This window comes from Petaurus breviceps, unplaced genomic scaffold (assembly GCF_028583685.1).
Source record: "Petaurus breviceps papuanus isolate PSGF00001 unplaced genomic scaffold, PetGlider_PUasm1.0 98, whole genome shotgun sequence".
Taxonomy (NCBI): Eukaryota; Metazoa; Chordata; class Mammalia; order Diprotodontia; family Petauridae; genus Petaurus; species Petaurus breviceps.
Window position 1 is genome coordinate 54,055,032 of NW_027187460.1, and position 15,493 is coordinate 54,070,524.

Below are 15,493 nucleotides of genomic sequence, written 5' to 3' on the forward strand. Positions count from 1 at the left end.
TGCAAGGAGGTCAAAAAGAATGAGCATTATGAAAAGGACACTGGATTTTGATTATAAAGAAATCATTCCTGTCTTTGAAGAGAGTAGTTTCAACAGCATGGTGAGGTTAGAAGCCAGACTGCAAGAGGTAGTAATAAAGGAATAAGAACTGAAGAAATGGAGGAAATGAAAATGATATTGACAGAAATAGACAACTATTTCTTCAAGTACGAATAGAAGAGATTTTAAACTATACCTTTAAAGTATAGCAGTATTAAGTGAAGATTTTTAACAAGGACACAGGAGACTTGAGCATATTTGTAGGCAACAGGGAAGGAGCCCGTAAATAAGAATGGACTGCACATACCTGAGAGAGCAAAACTCCCTGGCAAGAATGGAAATCAAGAGCACGTGTAAGCAGGCTATCCTTTGACAAGGATAAAAACTACCTCCCTCAATTGATCAGTGAACATTTATGGGAGGTCACCTATGTGCCAGGTACTGTGCTGGGCACTAGGGATACAAAGACAAAGAAGCCAACAATCCCTACTCCCCATAAAATGATCCTTCAGCTGTATTGTAAGAAAGAAAGGGATTCTGAAGCTGAGGTAAGGAGGGAGTAAATTTCCATCATGGGAAACAGATCAGAGATTGAAAAGCTAGTAGGAATGAAGCTCACAGTAGTGAGGAGTGAGGCACAATTGTGACTCTATTTTCTCAATAAAGTAAGAGGTGAGCTGAGAGGGATACATATCCAGAAATGATTTAATATAAAAACAACATACATCAATAAAAAGAATTGTTCTATTAAGACACGCTTTTTGTATCAGACTCCTTTGGCACTCTGGTGAAACCTATCAACCCTTTCTCAGCGTGTTCTTAAATACATAAATTAAAATACATAGGAATAAAAAGAAAACCAATTATACTAAAATTCAGGTATCAAAATATCACAAACCCCAGGTAAACAATCTGTTTTAAATGGATTCATGTGTAATAATCAGTGACATATTGTAAGTGATGAGGGAAAAACAGATCTAAGGATGATTTTAAGGCTGGAAACTTGAGTAACTAGAAGGACAACAGACCCCTTAACAGATGTAGCACAGAGCACTGGGTCTGGAGTTAAGAAAACCTGAGTTCAAATTTAGCCTCAGAGATTTACTAGCTATGTGACTGGCTGGGCAAGTCATTAAACCTCTCTGTGTCTGATTTAGTTTCTACTTCTGTAAAATGGGGAAAATGTGAGAGTCAAAAAGAAATGAATACTCATTGCTATGCGTAAGTAGTAAGGGGAGGAGCAGCTAGGTGGAGCAGTAAACAGAGAGCACCAGCCCTGGAGTCAGGAGGAACTGAGTTCAAAATCCAGCTTCAGACACTTAACACTTACTAGCTGTGTGACCTTGGGTAAGTTAACCCCAACTTCCCTGCCTTTCCCCCTCCAAAAAAAAAAAAAAAAGAAGGAAAAAAAAAAAGAGAAGTAGTAAGGGTCCAATTAAGATTAAATAACATAAAAATAAGTATTGGACCCAACTGGAAGAGTTGTACATAGCTTATAGAAACGTGTTAAAAGCAAGCAGAGAAAGGGTTCAAAAATAAGAGAAAATGTAAGTGCATTTCAGGCACGAGGAACCTATGGAGGAACATCAAGTAGGTCACTATCACTGGATCATACAGCAGGTGAAAAGAAGTGAAGTGCAAAAATACTGGAAAAGTTCATGAAGAGGACAGGCTGTGAAGGGCTTTAAAAGAGAACAGAGGAATTTTATGTTTGATCCTGGATATAATAGAGAACCACTGGGATCTACTGAGTGGGCTGTGAGAGCGTGTGTGACTGAGTAGGCGCGTGTGCTTGTGTGTGTATGAGAGAGAGAGATTGAGATTTTAGAAAGATCTCTGGCAGCTGATTGAAGAATAGACCTGAGTGGGGAGAGACTTGAGGCAAAAGACTACTGCAGAATCCAAATGTTAGCTGATGGCCTACACAAGGATGGTGTCTGTGTCTGACAACAGAAGGGGATGTATACAAGAGCAAGACGCTGACACTGTGAATCTGAGTAAGTAGAAAGATAGTGGTACCTGTAACTGTAGTACAGAAATTGGGAAGATAGGGATTGGGAGGAAAAATAGTGAGTCTTTTGGATATACTGAATTTGAGATGTCAATGGGATATCCAGTTCAAGATGGCCAAGAGGAAGTTGGTCATATGAGACAGTAGGTCAGGAGAGAAGTGAAGCATGGATAAATAGATCTGAAAATCATTTTCATAGAAATGATAATTGAACTCATGGGAAATATTGAGATCACCAAATGAGTATACAGAGGGAGAAAAGAAGAGGCTTCAGGACAAAGCCTTGGCATGAAACCTAGAAGAAGACCAAGCAAAATAGACAGAGAAAAAAACAAACTGTAGACCCCAGGGAGATCAGTGTCATGAAAACTTAGCAAGGAAAGAGTATAAAGAAGAGAGTGATGGGAAGTATCAAAAGCTGCACAGAGGTCAAGAAGGAAAGATGATTGAGAAAAGGCTTTTCGATTTGACAGTTAAGGGATCACTAGCAGGAAAGGGGCTAGATGACATGGTAATTTCTGTAAGACTATGGCCTCAGAAACTTACTAGATATATGACCCTGGGCAAGTCATTTAACTTGTTTCCTCAAAGGCTAAAATGAGAATAATAACTACCTATCTCACCTGGTTGTTGTTAGGATCAAATGAGGTAATACTTATAAAGCACTTAAGATACTAGATAAGCATTATTATTACTTTGGAAAAAGTAGTTTCAGTTGAATGATTAGGTCAGAAGCAAAATTGCAAAGGGTCAAGAATATAGTGAAAGTAGGCACTGATCCTATGGAGCAGAATGTTGACAGGCAGCAGGGATCCCAGTAGCCATTAGACCAGTGAACACTTATGACATTCAAAATTCATTCTACAGGGATATACATTCTCACTGGCATATACATGATCACATTATTTTTTTAAAAAAGGCTAAATTACCTGAACTGTCATAAAAACAAAGAAAAGGCAGAAATACTTGGATATAGTTGTACCTGGGGATTCTCTATACTGTGGTTAAGACCTACCATATACTAATCATGATAAACATAAAAGGTCCCCCCAAAAATTACCCCCAACAAATAAAAAGATACAGAATGGAGCTAATCTGCTGGTTTAGAAGTGATATTCATTCTACTTTAATAGGACTATGCCATAATGGACATATATTTATGAAGAATGAATAATTTCAAGATACTAAAATATGTGTCAAATATAGAGCTGAAAAGAAGCTATCCAAACAAAATGGGGAGAAGTTAAGAAGAAATATACCCTTAAAGAACTTGGTATATGTAACTGACCTTCAGAATCTTCCTAAGACAATTCAAATAGAAACAATTCAGTTTCCTGGCATGGCACTAACAATCCATCCAGGTTTCACAGGCACACAACAATGAGGTCAGAACAACAGCTCTGTAGACCTTCATTTTGGTAATCAGTCTAATACCTTTTCTCCCCCATACTTTCCTTTGGAGCCTCCCAAACACTGAGCTAGCTCTGGCAATGCATGTATAAAAACTCATTATCAATGTGTACGTCCCTGGAAAGTACACTGCCAAGGTAAGTGAACTTATCCACAGTATTCCAAACTTCTCCATTTGCTGTAATTGATGGTTCCACATATGGATGGTGTGGTGGCAGCTAATGGAGCACCTGTGTTTTCTTGGTGTTAATTGTTAGACCAAAATTAGCACAAGCAGCAGAGAATTGATCCATACTTTGTTGTATCTCAGTTTCAGAGGCTGCACTAGGTGCACAAAAAATCACATACCAATGCTCCCTCCACTTTGGTTTTAAATTGAAGAATTTACCATCAGTGCAGCAGCTGACCTTGATGCCATATTCATCCTATCTGAAAGCATTTGACACCATGGTTGAAAACATCATGCTAAAAAAGCATGGAAGGAAACACACAGCCTTCTTTCACTCTACTGGTGACTAGGAAAGCAAGAGAGCATTGTCCATTATCTAGAACCTGGGCAAGCATACTGTCATGAAATTGACATACAACGCTGACAAACTTCTCTGGAAAGTCAAATTTTGCCATAATCTTCTATAAGCCCCCATGACTAACAGTATCAAAGACTTTGGTTAGATCAACAAACACTGTGTACAGACCTCTGTTCTGCTCCTGACATTTCTCCTGAAAAGCCTGAATCACTTCCATTTGAATTGTCTTAGGAAGATTCTGAAGATCACCTGGCAGGATAAGGTAACCAGACACTGAGGTTCTTACTCAACTAAACTGCCAAACATTCAAACTCTGCTTCAGAGAGTACAGATGGCTGGCCATGTTGTTCGAATGCAAAATGTACACTTGCCAAAAAGTCTTATTTTATGGAGAACTCACACAGGGCAAGCATTCAGATGTTGGTCAGAAGAAGCGATACAAGGACACTCTCAAGGTCTCTCTCAAGAACTGTGGAACTGATTGTGTGACATGGGAGACACTCGCACAGGACTCTTCAGTCCTTATCAGAGAGGTGCTCTACTCTATGAGCAAAGCAGAATTGAAACAGCTCAAAGGAAATGCAGGATGCGTAAGAGGACCCACTCCAAATGTTCACATGGATTATCTGTGCCTGACCTGCGGTAAAGCATTCCAAGCTCCTATTGGTCTGATCCGTCACAGTCAGACACACTCAAACTTGACTCTAGCACAGTGATGTCAATTTCGTCCTCTTCCAGAACAAAGGACAACAACCAACCATAACTAGAAACCTAAGATACAAGAGCAGGTTATTGATGAGCCTGATGAGTAAACCAACCGCTGGGGACAAAAAGTTGTTTGTTTTGTTTTTTTATAAGCAGAGACTTATGACTAATCATGAATGTAACAGAGAATATCCCAAATAGCTCCAGGTTTCTCAGACACCATTTACAGATATGAAGTAGAATCACAACCTCAGAGTTAGAGGGTACATCAGAGGCCATCTAATCCTAAACATAGATCAACAATAATATAATTTACAGCATCCCACAAACAGTCTTCAAATCTCTTCTTTAATACATATGGTGATAAACAACTCATTACTTTTGGAAGCCGACCATTACTTTTGGACAGAGCTGTTGAGACATTTTTGCAAAAATTGCTCTAAAACATGCCTCTCTGCTACTTCCACTTATTGTCACTTATTCTCCCTTCTGTAGGCAAGCAGAACAAGGCCATTGCCTCTTCTACAGGAGAGCCCTTCAAGTACTTGATGATAGCTATCCAATCCTCCCTAAAGGTAGTCTCTTTAAAATAAACTATTTCCCTTTCCTTCAATTGACACTTAAATGGTATCATTCCAAATTCTATCACCATCTGTTACCTTTATATGACTCACTTGCTTTTACCTAGAACTTATTTAATTCCTAGGTCTGATAAAAAATTCTCATCATCATCACCAACCAGCATTTTTAATCCTTCCATAAGCATAGAACCATTACAATTGCTATTCCAGAGTTTATGCTTTTGTTAGTGAAAATGAACCTGCTGGCTAAACAGTGGTGCTCACAAAATTTGTTTTAGACTTTGTTTTAGAAAGGAAGCACTAGTGAGTCTCCTTCCAAAAAGCATTCCTCAAAACAAAACACAGTAAAAAAGGGTCCTCATTACCTTTCTAGCCAAGTCCCCACAGTCACAAGATTGCATTGTTTTGCCCTGAACCTTTAATTCCACTTGAGTTGGGAATTTCCAGTGTAGAAATTTCTACCAAAGAATATACGAACTTTTCTGCACTTCTAGTCTTAAAAGACTTCAAGGTACTAGTATGCAGTTAAGTGATTCACCCTGGGCCTATACTTGAATTAGGTTTTCCAACTCTCTACCCACTACACCACATCACCTAAGTTGCAAGGGGACGTCAAAGTTACCATGACATGAAAATATAAACTAATAAACTGACTACTTATAAAACTTATTAATATATTCTCCCTGCTTAATTCTAGCATCTGGCCAAACCCATCATGTTGTCTGTTCGTATCTTGTTTGTCAGATATTGCAAATATAACTGCTGTTTTCAGACTTTTAAAAACATTTCTATGAATTTAAAGAAAATACTAGCAATATAGTATTTCACAGTATCAAAAGAAAATATTACTTGAAGTTCATAATTTTCTAAATGACAGAGTGATCAACATTTGACATCTCCTTCCCATAGGAAACAACTCTTTATACCATTCAGAATAAAAAGCAGATATTTAAATCAAGGCTAAAGCATTTAGGCAAAATTAACATGGAGTGATTTCTTATAATTAATGGATCCTCATCAACCACACAGGCCTTAAAGTATAGTCCTTATCCAAGTAAAAGCTAAAATTACATAAGGATATTAGAAAAAAAGATTTGGGATTGAACTCATGGAAAGATTGGAAAATTAATTATGTTTCCCAGTGGGAAATGCAAATGGTAACAAAAAAAAAAAAAATAAAGGCGTTCTTTACTTATGTATATAAGTAAAAATCAGTAGGCTCCAAAAAACAAAACTGAATGTCTGCTGCTGATAATACAAGTCATAACGTAAAGCATGAATAATTAAAAATGAAAAATCTTTTGGCACTGGTTTGTTAAGTTTCTGGTACAGAAAGTTGAAAACTTAAAATTCCAAATTCTTCTGATTTTATACAATACTACAGGAGTTATAAATAATGATGACTATGAGCACTGGCCCTGGGGTCAGGAGAACCTGAGTTCAAATCCGACCTCAGGCACTTAACACAAAAACTAGCTGTGTGACCTTGGACAAGTCACTTAACCCCAAATGCCCTCCAAAAAGGCAAAAAAAAAAAAAAAAGATGACTATGCCAAATGATAATCTGGAAGGTATAACTAACAACTAAAGACAAGACCATCAACAAGGATAAACAGCATAGGTACAGTAGATAAAGCAGACTTGGGATCAAGGAGACCTGAGTTCAAATCCTGCCTCAGATTGTTACCTATATGTGTGACCTTGGACAAGTAAATTAACGTTTCTCAGTTTCAGTTTCTTTATCTATAAAATGAGAATAATAATTGAACCTATCACACAGGATGACTATGCCAAAAGAGGTATCATATATAAAAAACTTGAAAAGATTAAAGTATTATACAAACTATTATTATTCAAAAGGGAACTATTTGAATATTTAAGTGTTAAGTTTGGGAAAATTCAAGGAGTTCTCAAAAGAGTTTTGCAACGATGATGCTTTTTATGATACTTGGCAAATATGAAATGTGAAGTAAAGGATATTTTACTGTTCTTATTACACAATTTTGTTAGAAATACTGCAGCAAAAAAAAAACAACCCTTAACATATGATTCACTGTTCTTAGTATAGTTGCAATTAAAAATTATTTTTTAAATGTAAAATAAATTTCAATTCTCAATTCTTTTATTAAAGATGAAATCCCAGGTATTATTCTAAGGAAGGGAAGGAAGATTAGATTAACTACTTAAACGGAAGTGCACAAATTCCCAACTGCACTCTTACCTGAACCCAGTTCCTCTAGTATCTTTAATGTCTATCTATTCAAGTTAAAAAACACAGATGAGATGAACAGACTGAGCTGAATTAACTCACTGGATTGTCCATTCAACTCTCTCTAATACCTATATAATAAATATTCTTCATCCACTTGGATTTTTCCATATGGATTGTTACTTTTATTGGCACAGAGTCCTCTTATTTGTACTTTGAAAAATATACTCCATAATAGTGGCAAATGCCTTTGGGGAACATAAGTCTATTGTTATTAATCAATAATTTTGCTCGTCAAATGATTTTCTCTTTTTGCAGGGGAGAGGACGGAGCAATTGGGGTTAAGTGACTTGCCCAAGGTTACAAGGCTAGTGTTAAGTGTCTGAGGCCACATTCGAACTCCGGTCCTCCTGACTCCAGGGCTAGTGCTTTATTCACTGTGACACCTAGCCGACCCCAAATGATTTTCTTGAAAAAAAGACAAAGCAAGATCTTATATTCTCCTTTCAGTCAACTGTGACTAAAGTTAAGACTGTTATAGAAACAAATCTGAAAAAGCCTGACTATTCCCTTCTTGCATTTTTGGTAATTCAACAAACCTACTATGAGCCAGGCAATGTGCTAAACACTGGAGATGCAATAAGAAGCAAGAGACAGTCCCTACACATGGGGGTGATAAGCAAATGAATAAATACAAATATGTTATATACAGGATAAAAAGAAAATAATATAAAAGATAAGGCACTAGAATCAAGAGGGGTTGGAAAAGGTTTCCTGTATAAGACAGGATTTTAGCTGGGACTTAAAAGTCAGGGACATCAGTAAGCAAAGATCATGAGGGACAGCATACCTAGGATGACTGTAGCAGCAAGCACCCCGTCGTCCCCAGGGTGGCTGCTCACACAGGTTCTTGGATCTGCTTTGATAAAGGAAAGCAACTCAAAATGGGTTAACAAGCTTACTTTAATCAGTCAGACATATATCTTTTACCCTGTTCAGGGGAAAAAGGTCAGCACCCTGAACTTCAAAGTATACAGGCAGAATTATCAAGACAGAAACAGATCAAGTAGACAGCTTTCCAAACTGTCCAACCATTACATCCATACCAAATCAACATCTGGGTTTTTCAAAGGGGGGGTCTGGACAACAGCTTCCCATAATCCAGATGAAATCACAGAACACTTCTCAAAGTGAGCCCCGCAAAACAAAGCTACAAATCAGGGCTTATATAGCCTTTTCCTGGCTCGGAGAATGTAACAACCTTTTGGACCCACTGACCAATCAAAAAGTATCAACTGAAAAACAAGCCTCCCACTGCAGGCTCCAGGTGCACTTTTAGCCTAGGGGCAGGGAAGATCTTTAAATTGCCATTTCCATTACAATGACAGAGAGAGAAAATGCCAGGGGCCAAGAGATGTAGTATCTGTGGAACAGCCAGAAGATCAATGTTACTGGATCAAAGAGTATATATTGGGGTCTGGGGAGCTAGGTTATGAAGGGCTTTGATGCCAAACAAACCATTAGATCTTTGATCCTATAAGGAGCCCCTGGAATTAAATGAGTAGAGCAGGGGTGTGACATGGTCACACCTGAGCTTTAGGAAAATCACTGTGGTGGCTAAATGGAGTATAGACAGGAGTATAGAGGGGGTAAAACTGCTCGATGGACAGAATGTGCCAGGTTGGGTATCTTACGGTAGAATACTGTATTTTGATGAACACAGATTCCCATTACAGTGACTGGCACCCCAAATGGGAACTGGGTGAAGGAATGGACATTGACAAGATAATAATCATTCACTAAGAAAGCTTAACAATGTAAATCAACTTTGTAAAAAGGATGATAGCTTTAGAGCTACAAGATACAATGGAGACAATCTGGTCCAACCTCCTTGCTTTTGACATAAAGAAATACCCTGCTAAATTAAATTACTCCCCTAAGAACATACAAGTTATAATTAGCAGGACTGGCATTCAAATAACTTCAAACTCTTAATTCTACCACTCCTTCTACAACACCAAAACCAAAAAAAACATAGATACTGCTTCAGTCAGCTAATGCTTGATCTCCTTGTCAAGTAAACTGATATGGCAGCCAAAGGCAACACTGGCAAAGAATACACACTCATTTATAAAATCTACAGAGGATGATAATGGAAGATAATGAGTACTACTGCCGCATAAAATAGTAAGAAGTGGTAGAGAGAAGAACAAGTTTAAAGAAAACTAGTTAAGACATTTGTAACGGTAAGGGAATTTGAAGATCTTCCCTGTCCTTTAATAAGCCTAAGTAAAGCTGAGGGCCTTCCCTGATTTGAAAATATACTCTACCCCCTAATAGGATGAATGAAGTCACATGGAGCATGTGGTGGGAGGAGTTTGCTGAAGGGTGAACTGGGAGCCCAACAGGGGAAGCTTGCTTAGAGGAGGCTTGTTTTTCGATAAGGCCCACACCTTACTTTGTAATTGGGCAGTGGGTCACAAGGGTTGTGATGTCTTCAGACTCTGGAGAAGGCTATGTATACCTCTGATGTGAAGTTTTGCTTTGGGCTCACTTTGGGAAGAGTTGTTGTGATTTGGCCAGATGAGACTCTGGGCAGCCATTGCGCCCTCCCCCCTCCTTCAAAAAATCAGATGTTAGTGCTTCTCTGATAACTAACTATGTAGGTATGTGATGGTCAGACAGCTAGAAGCCCTGTCTGCTGATTTGTTTAATTGTGTTATTTTGACTGTATTTTTTAATCTGCTTGTAACTTGTTTATTTTTTCTGAAATTCAGCATGCTGACTTTTTCCCCTGAACTAAGTGTACAATACTTATATGTTTGATTAAAGTAAGATTGTTCACTTTTTTTGAGTTGCTTTCCTTCAGAAATGCAGATCAAAGAACCTGTGCTAGCAGCCATCCTGGGTATGCTAGGGTGCTTGCTGTTACACCATTCTAAGCACATTTAAAGATGAAACCATTAATACAAACAAAACAAAAATGGAAAAGATCTGCAAAGAGTTTTTATAACAGAAATGTTTAATGAGCAAGGATAGAAATCTAGAAGCATCACAATACAACACTTGTACACTCTAAGAACAGATATGCTGCATGAAAAGTAAAACTGGCACTGAAAGAGACAGGAAAAGAAGATTAGACCAACTATTGTCTAGGGATGCTCAATGCTAGAAGCAATGAAATTTTGAAGGTACTAAAGGACTGATTCTCAAGGTATCTGAAAGAGTGGAAGATGTTAAAAACTTGGAAAAAATTCTCAGAGCTTGTTAACCAAATAAAAACTAAATAAAAATAACCAAACCTCCTAATACAAGCAAACCATGTGTCTTATTTTTTCCTCTCTATAAAATTTTCATGAGAATTAACTTACACACATTGATGGCACTCGTTAAAGTTAAAAGAAAGGGACCTGCAGGTTTTCTCAAACAAAATTCTACAGCACACCAAATCTTTATTCACACAATTAATTTACTAGTGTTGAAAATACAAGTTCCACATTGCATTGTATCTGATTCAATAGATAAAAACACTGCCTTAAAGGTTCTCCTCCAACAACTTTCCTTGAAATATGTAAGAGAGGGGTGGCTAGATGGCGCAGTGAGTAGAGTACCAGCCCTGGAGTTAGGAGGAGTTAGACCTGCATTTGGATCTGGCTTCAGACACCTGACACAAAAACAAACTAGCCATGTGACTTTGAGCAAGTCACTTAACCCCAATTGCCCTACCCTCCCCCTTCCAAAAAGCAAAAAATTTAAAAAAAATACAAAATATACTTTGTTCTATAGTTGTTTTGTTTTGTTTTTTTTCAATCATCAAGTGAGTCAAGAAACAGGGATATGCATGCTCACCAAGTGACAATTACCTGGAATCATGGAGAGTCTAAAACAAAAAAGGGTTTCCTTATAGATGTTGAGATCCTCCAGGTGCTCCTGTTTCCAGATGACTGTGCTAACTGCGTCTGACTATGGTACATTGTAGAATTGCCTAAATGAATCGCATACTTAAAAAGACTTCAGGCAAACAATTTCCACAGGAAAAACCAAGTCTACTGTCTGGACTAGACCAGATAGACATTACAAATGAGCACTAAATAGAAGAGAAGCAGATTGAATTGTGTTTCAGAAATTTCTAAGTTTCAAGTCCAGGGTCTTCTTGAAACAAAGACCCATCTTTAATCATATTAATAATCTTTTTGCCAGTGAGTCAGTCAACAAGCACTGATCAAGCATCTGCTCTGTGATATTAATGCTCGTATCATTATACCCAGTCCTAATTTCTTTCCTGAGCTCATCTTGTACCATCATCTGCCTCTTGGGCATCACAAACTTGGCACACACAAAACAAAAATCCAAAACCCTCTCATCTTCCCAAGCTTCCCCAATAAGGTCAAGAGCACCACAGACACAGTCACCCAGCCTCCCAAACTCAATGTCTTCATCAATTTCTCTTTCACACTCGTACCACATGCCCAATTTATTAAGTTTTCTCATTTCTCCATTCAATCTCTTGGACACACACACACATTTCCTTCTGTCCATTCACACCTGCACTACTCTGGTACAGGCCCTCTTCAGCTCACACTATGGTAATAGCCCTCTGATTGGTCTCCCTGCCTCAAGAATTTCCCAACTCTAGTCCATTCTCTACTCAGCTGCCAAAAGTACAGATCTAACCATATCACCCTCCCCTACTTAATAAACCCCAGTGGCTGTCTATCATGACCAGGAACCAATACAAAAACATCTGATTGGCTTTTAAAGTCCTTTACAACCTGACCCCTTCCTACCTTTACAATCCTCTTACATTTCACACTCTTCCACATTCAGACATTCACTTTCTGGATGCAACTGATCCTGGCTGTTCCCCATAGCTGAGATTTTTCTTCCTTTGCCTCCTCCTGTCTTCACTAAATTCCTTCAAGACTAAGTTTAAATTTCACAATCTGCGGAAGGCCTATCGGCAGCAATTCTCTTCTCTTCCTCCTCCCCTCACAACCAGGGCCAGGGCTTTCCTTCTGAGATTATGTCTCATTTACACTGTGTGTATCTTTTGTGTACAATTTCAATATAAGCTACTTGAGGGCAAAGTTTGGCCTTCCTCTGTACCTATAGGGAGTGTTTACTTAGCACAGGGCCTGATACAGCAAGTGCTTAATAAATCCTTCTTAAAATGAATGACTTGACTAGCAAATCTTCCAAGAACCAAAATTAGGTAGGACACAAAAGTTGATAAAGTGATATGTCATTGGTAATGCAACACTTTACAGGAACCATTCAAGGGCTCCAATGGTATCTAAATTATGTCAATGAAGTGATAAAGGAACCAAGTATGTATAGGAGATTTATTGGAGGATATGGAAAACAGTAATACCTGCTGGTTTATGATCTGCATTCATGTGAGAGTATCCAAATAAATGACACTGCAGATCCTTTGAAGTATAAATATGTCATTATCTAGTTATATAACTTATATATTTATATAAGCGACAAAGAATGAAAAAAAGAGTGGCTTCAGATTTCAGAGTCATCTGGACTAAAATGCCAGAATCTAGCAGGCATATTAACTTAAACTAGTAGCCATATTAAAATCCATAATTCCATGCCATCCAATAACTATTCCTTTAAATGCCTTTACAATGTTCAAGGTACAAGAGCAAGTTTAACAATTATTAGAAACTTTGTAGGTATCAATAATATCATCTAATGGTTGTGAATTAATTTAAACTATTAGTACCTGACACTTAAGAATTTTATTTAAAAGCAGTTTATTTATTTATTTAACAGTAGCTGAGCCAACCAGCAAAAGATTTAACAGAAAATGTTGCATAAGTAGACCACAAAGGAGAAAATAAGGGAAATAAATACTAAACTTAGGATTTTCTCCAGCTTCCTCAAGACCATGAATAGTGTTATCATACTAAATTATAAAAAACCATGAAACAGCCATTGTGATGAGAAAACTGTAGCAATGAAGTTCCCATAGTTGTCACTAATGACTGGCAAAGGAGTTGAAAATTCTAGCCATTTCAAGGCAGCAGGACTCCTTTAAACCATTATCATTTATACAATCAGGGAACTTGTATAGGTACATAAGTTAACCTTTTTTATGTCATGGACCCTTTTGGCAGGCCGATAAAATCTATACACCCCTCCTCAGAATAACGGCTTTAAATACCTACATAGAATTGTGAAGGAAATAAGTTATACTAAAATGTAACTATCAAAATTAAAAAAAAAAAAGTTCAAGGACCCCAGGTTATGAACCCTTGTATAGTGTCCAAAATTTTAAAAGATTATTCATACCTAATTATTTAATGCTCAAGTTGAATAAATTCCTCCAGTGGCAAATGCCACATTAAAAGTTTGTACTAAAAAGTCATACATTGCAGAATGTAGAGAGGAGAGAAAAGAGAAAACAGGAGATGAGAGATCAGAGGTAAGAGACTAACTGGCACAATGCTTACTTTCATTTCAGGGGCCTCAGAAGTTTCTTTTCCTAGTATCATTGTACTGGGCTTGGTAAAAAAAGCCTTTACACTGGGGAAAGGAGGACTACTGGACAAAAAAGTTAGTAAGCAGCAAGTCTGATCCTAATTCGGGCATTTTTTTTTTTTTAAATAACCTTTTTTATGTCAAGGATGCCTCTGACAGTCTGGTGAAGTCTAAGGACCACTTCTCTAAATAACATCTTTAAATGTATAAAATACATAGTACTACAAACAACTATAATAAATATCTTTGTGTGCGTGTAATGGATCTGTGTGTGTATATACACACCCATATTTTTTATACAAGGTCATGTACTACAGGTTAAGAACCCTCTAACCTACTGAACACCTTCATGCACAGGGTTCATGCACAGGCTTGGGTATGCCCTTCCCATAAACTTGTCCTTCAACAGGCTCCTTTCATTTCTTAACACCGGACAGACCCTAGTTGTGCTGGCCAAGAATCTGGCACACACACAGAGGCATACACAGACGCTACACATGTGGCCAGGATTCCTACACATGCAGGCACAACACACGCAGAAGCCAGAGGTGAGGATTCCTGCACAAGGACATGCAGCTGGCGGCCAGGACTGCTGCACACCCATACACACACACACCCCTGGTGGCCAGGATTCCTGCGCACATGCACGTACGCGGACACACACACCTGGTAGCCAGAATTCCTGCACATTCACAAATACACTCGCGCGAACACTTGATAGCCAGGACACTTACACGCTTACACACACCCAAGGGATTCTAGGCTCCTCACTCCACGCCCTCACACCCCGGCCCCGGCCAGGTCCACGCCCCCGCCCCTGCCTTCTCTCACCCGATCCCTGGAGGAAAGGCGAAGCCCCCAAAGAGCTGGACAAGGGCCCCAGCTCCGGCTCCGCCGACTCCGGGCTCTCCTCCCTCAGGTAGTCCTCGAAGCGCACCTGTCGGCTGCCGCTGCCCCCCGCCACGCTGCTGCCGAGCCCCCACAGGCGGTTGGCAGTGCCCCGCAGCAGGCGGCTGCCCTTGCCGGTGAAAGTGCTCAGGTACTCCATGGCGGCGCCCCGGCTGGGGGAGCGCCGCCGTCGCGGGGCAAGCCCGGGCCGGGGGCGGCCCGGCCACCAACGGTCTGGGCTTAGGGGGTGCGAGGAGGCCGAGGGCAGGAAGCGCCGCGCCCGCGCGCCCAGCGGAGAGGGAGCCCCGGGCACTACAGTCCCGAGTGGCGGCGGCGGCAGCGGCGCAGGAAACTCGGCCGCGGAGGGGGCGGAAGCGGCAGAAGTTGTAGAAAAAGTTTTTAATTGTTGTTATTACCCGCCCAGTTCCAGGCGCCGGAGGGGGCCTGGGCTTCTCTTTTAAAGGGCCCGCGTCCCGACCCGAAAGTTCCGGTGGTGGGAACAGGGAAGAGAATCCCGCGAGCCAATCCGATCCCCAGCACCTTCACTCGCCGCTCCCCACCCCCACCCCCAGCTCCCCCTCGGGTCTAAGTAGAGCTTCCTGGAGGAGCCGGGTCTGCGCTCGGGCCCCTC

At 39.7% G+C, this 15,493-nt stretch overlaps 1 protein-coding gene across 10 annotated transcripts in view; it reads right to left on the reverse strand.

Annotated features, from left to right (window-relative positions):
• OXR1 (oxidation resistance 1) overlaps nt 1-15,493 on the reverse strand; it is a 592,053-nt gene that overhangs the window by 106,749 nt on the left and 469,811 nt on the right. Inside the window, exon 1 of one of the 10 annotated variants that reach the window (XM_069081344.1) lies at nt 15,279-15,413. The exons of 7 other annotated variants lie outside the window; for them this stretch is intronic. Coding sequence is in view for 2 of the 3 variants with exons in the window: in XM_069081338.1 (XP_068937439.1) it covers nt 14,806-15,022 (217 nt within the window). In the remaining variant the exon portion in view is untranslated. Of the gene's footprint in view, nt 1-14,805; nt 15,163-15,278; nt 15,414-15,493 lie in introns of those variants that run through there. 2 more of the 10 variants (XM_069081338.1, XM_069081341.1) reach the window with 2 other exon arrangements.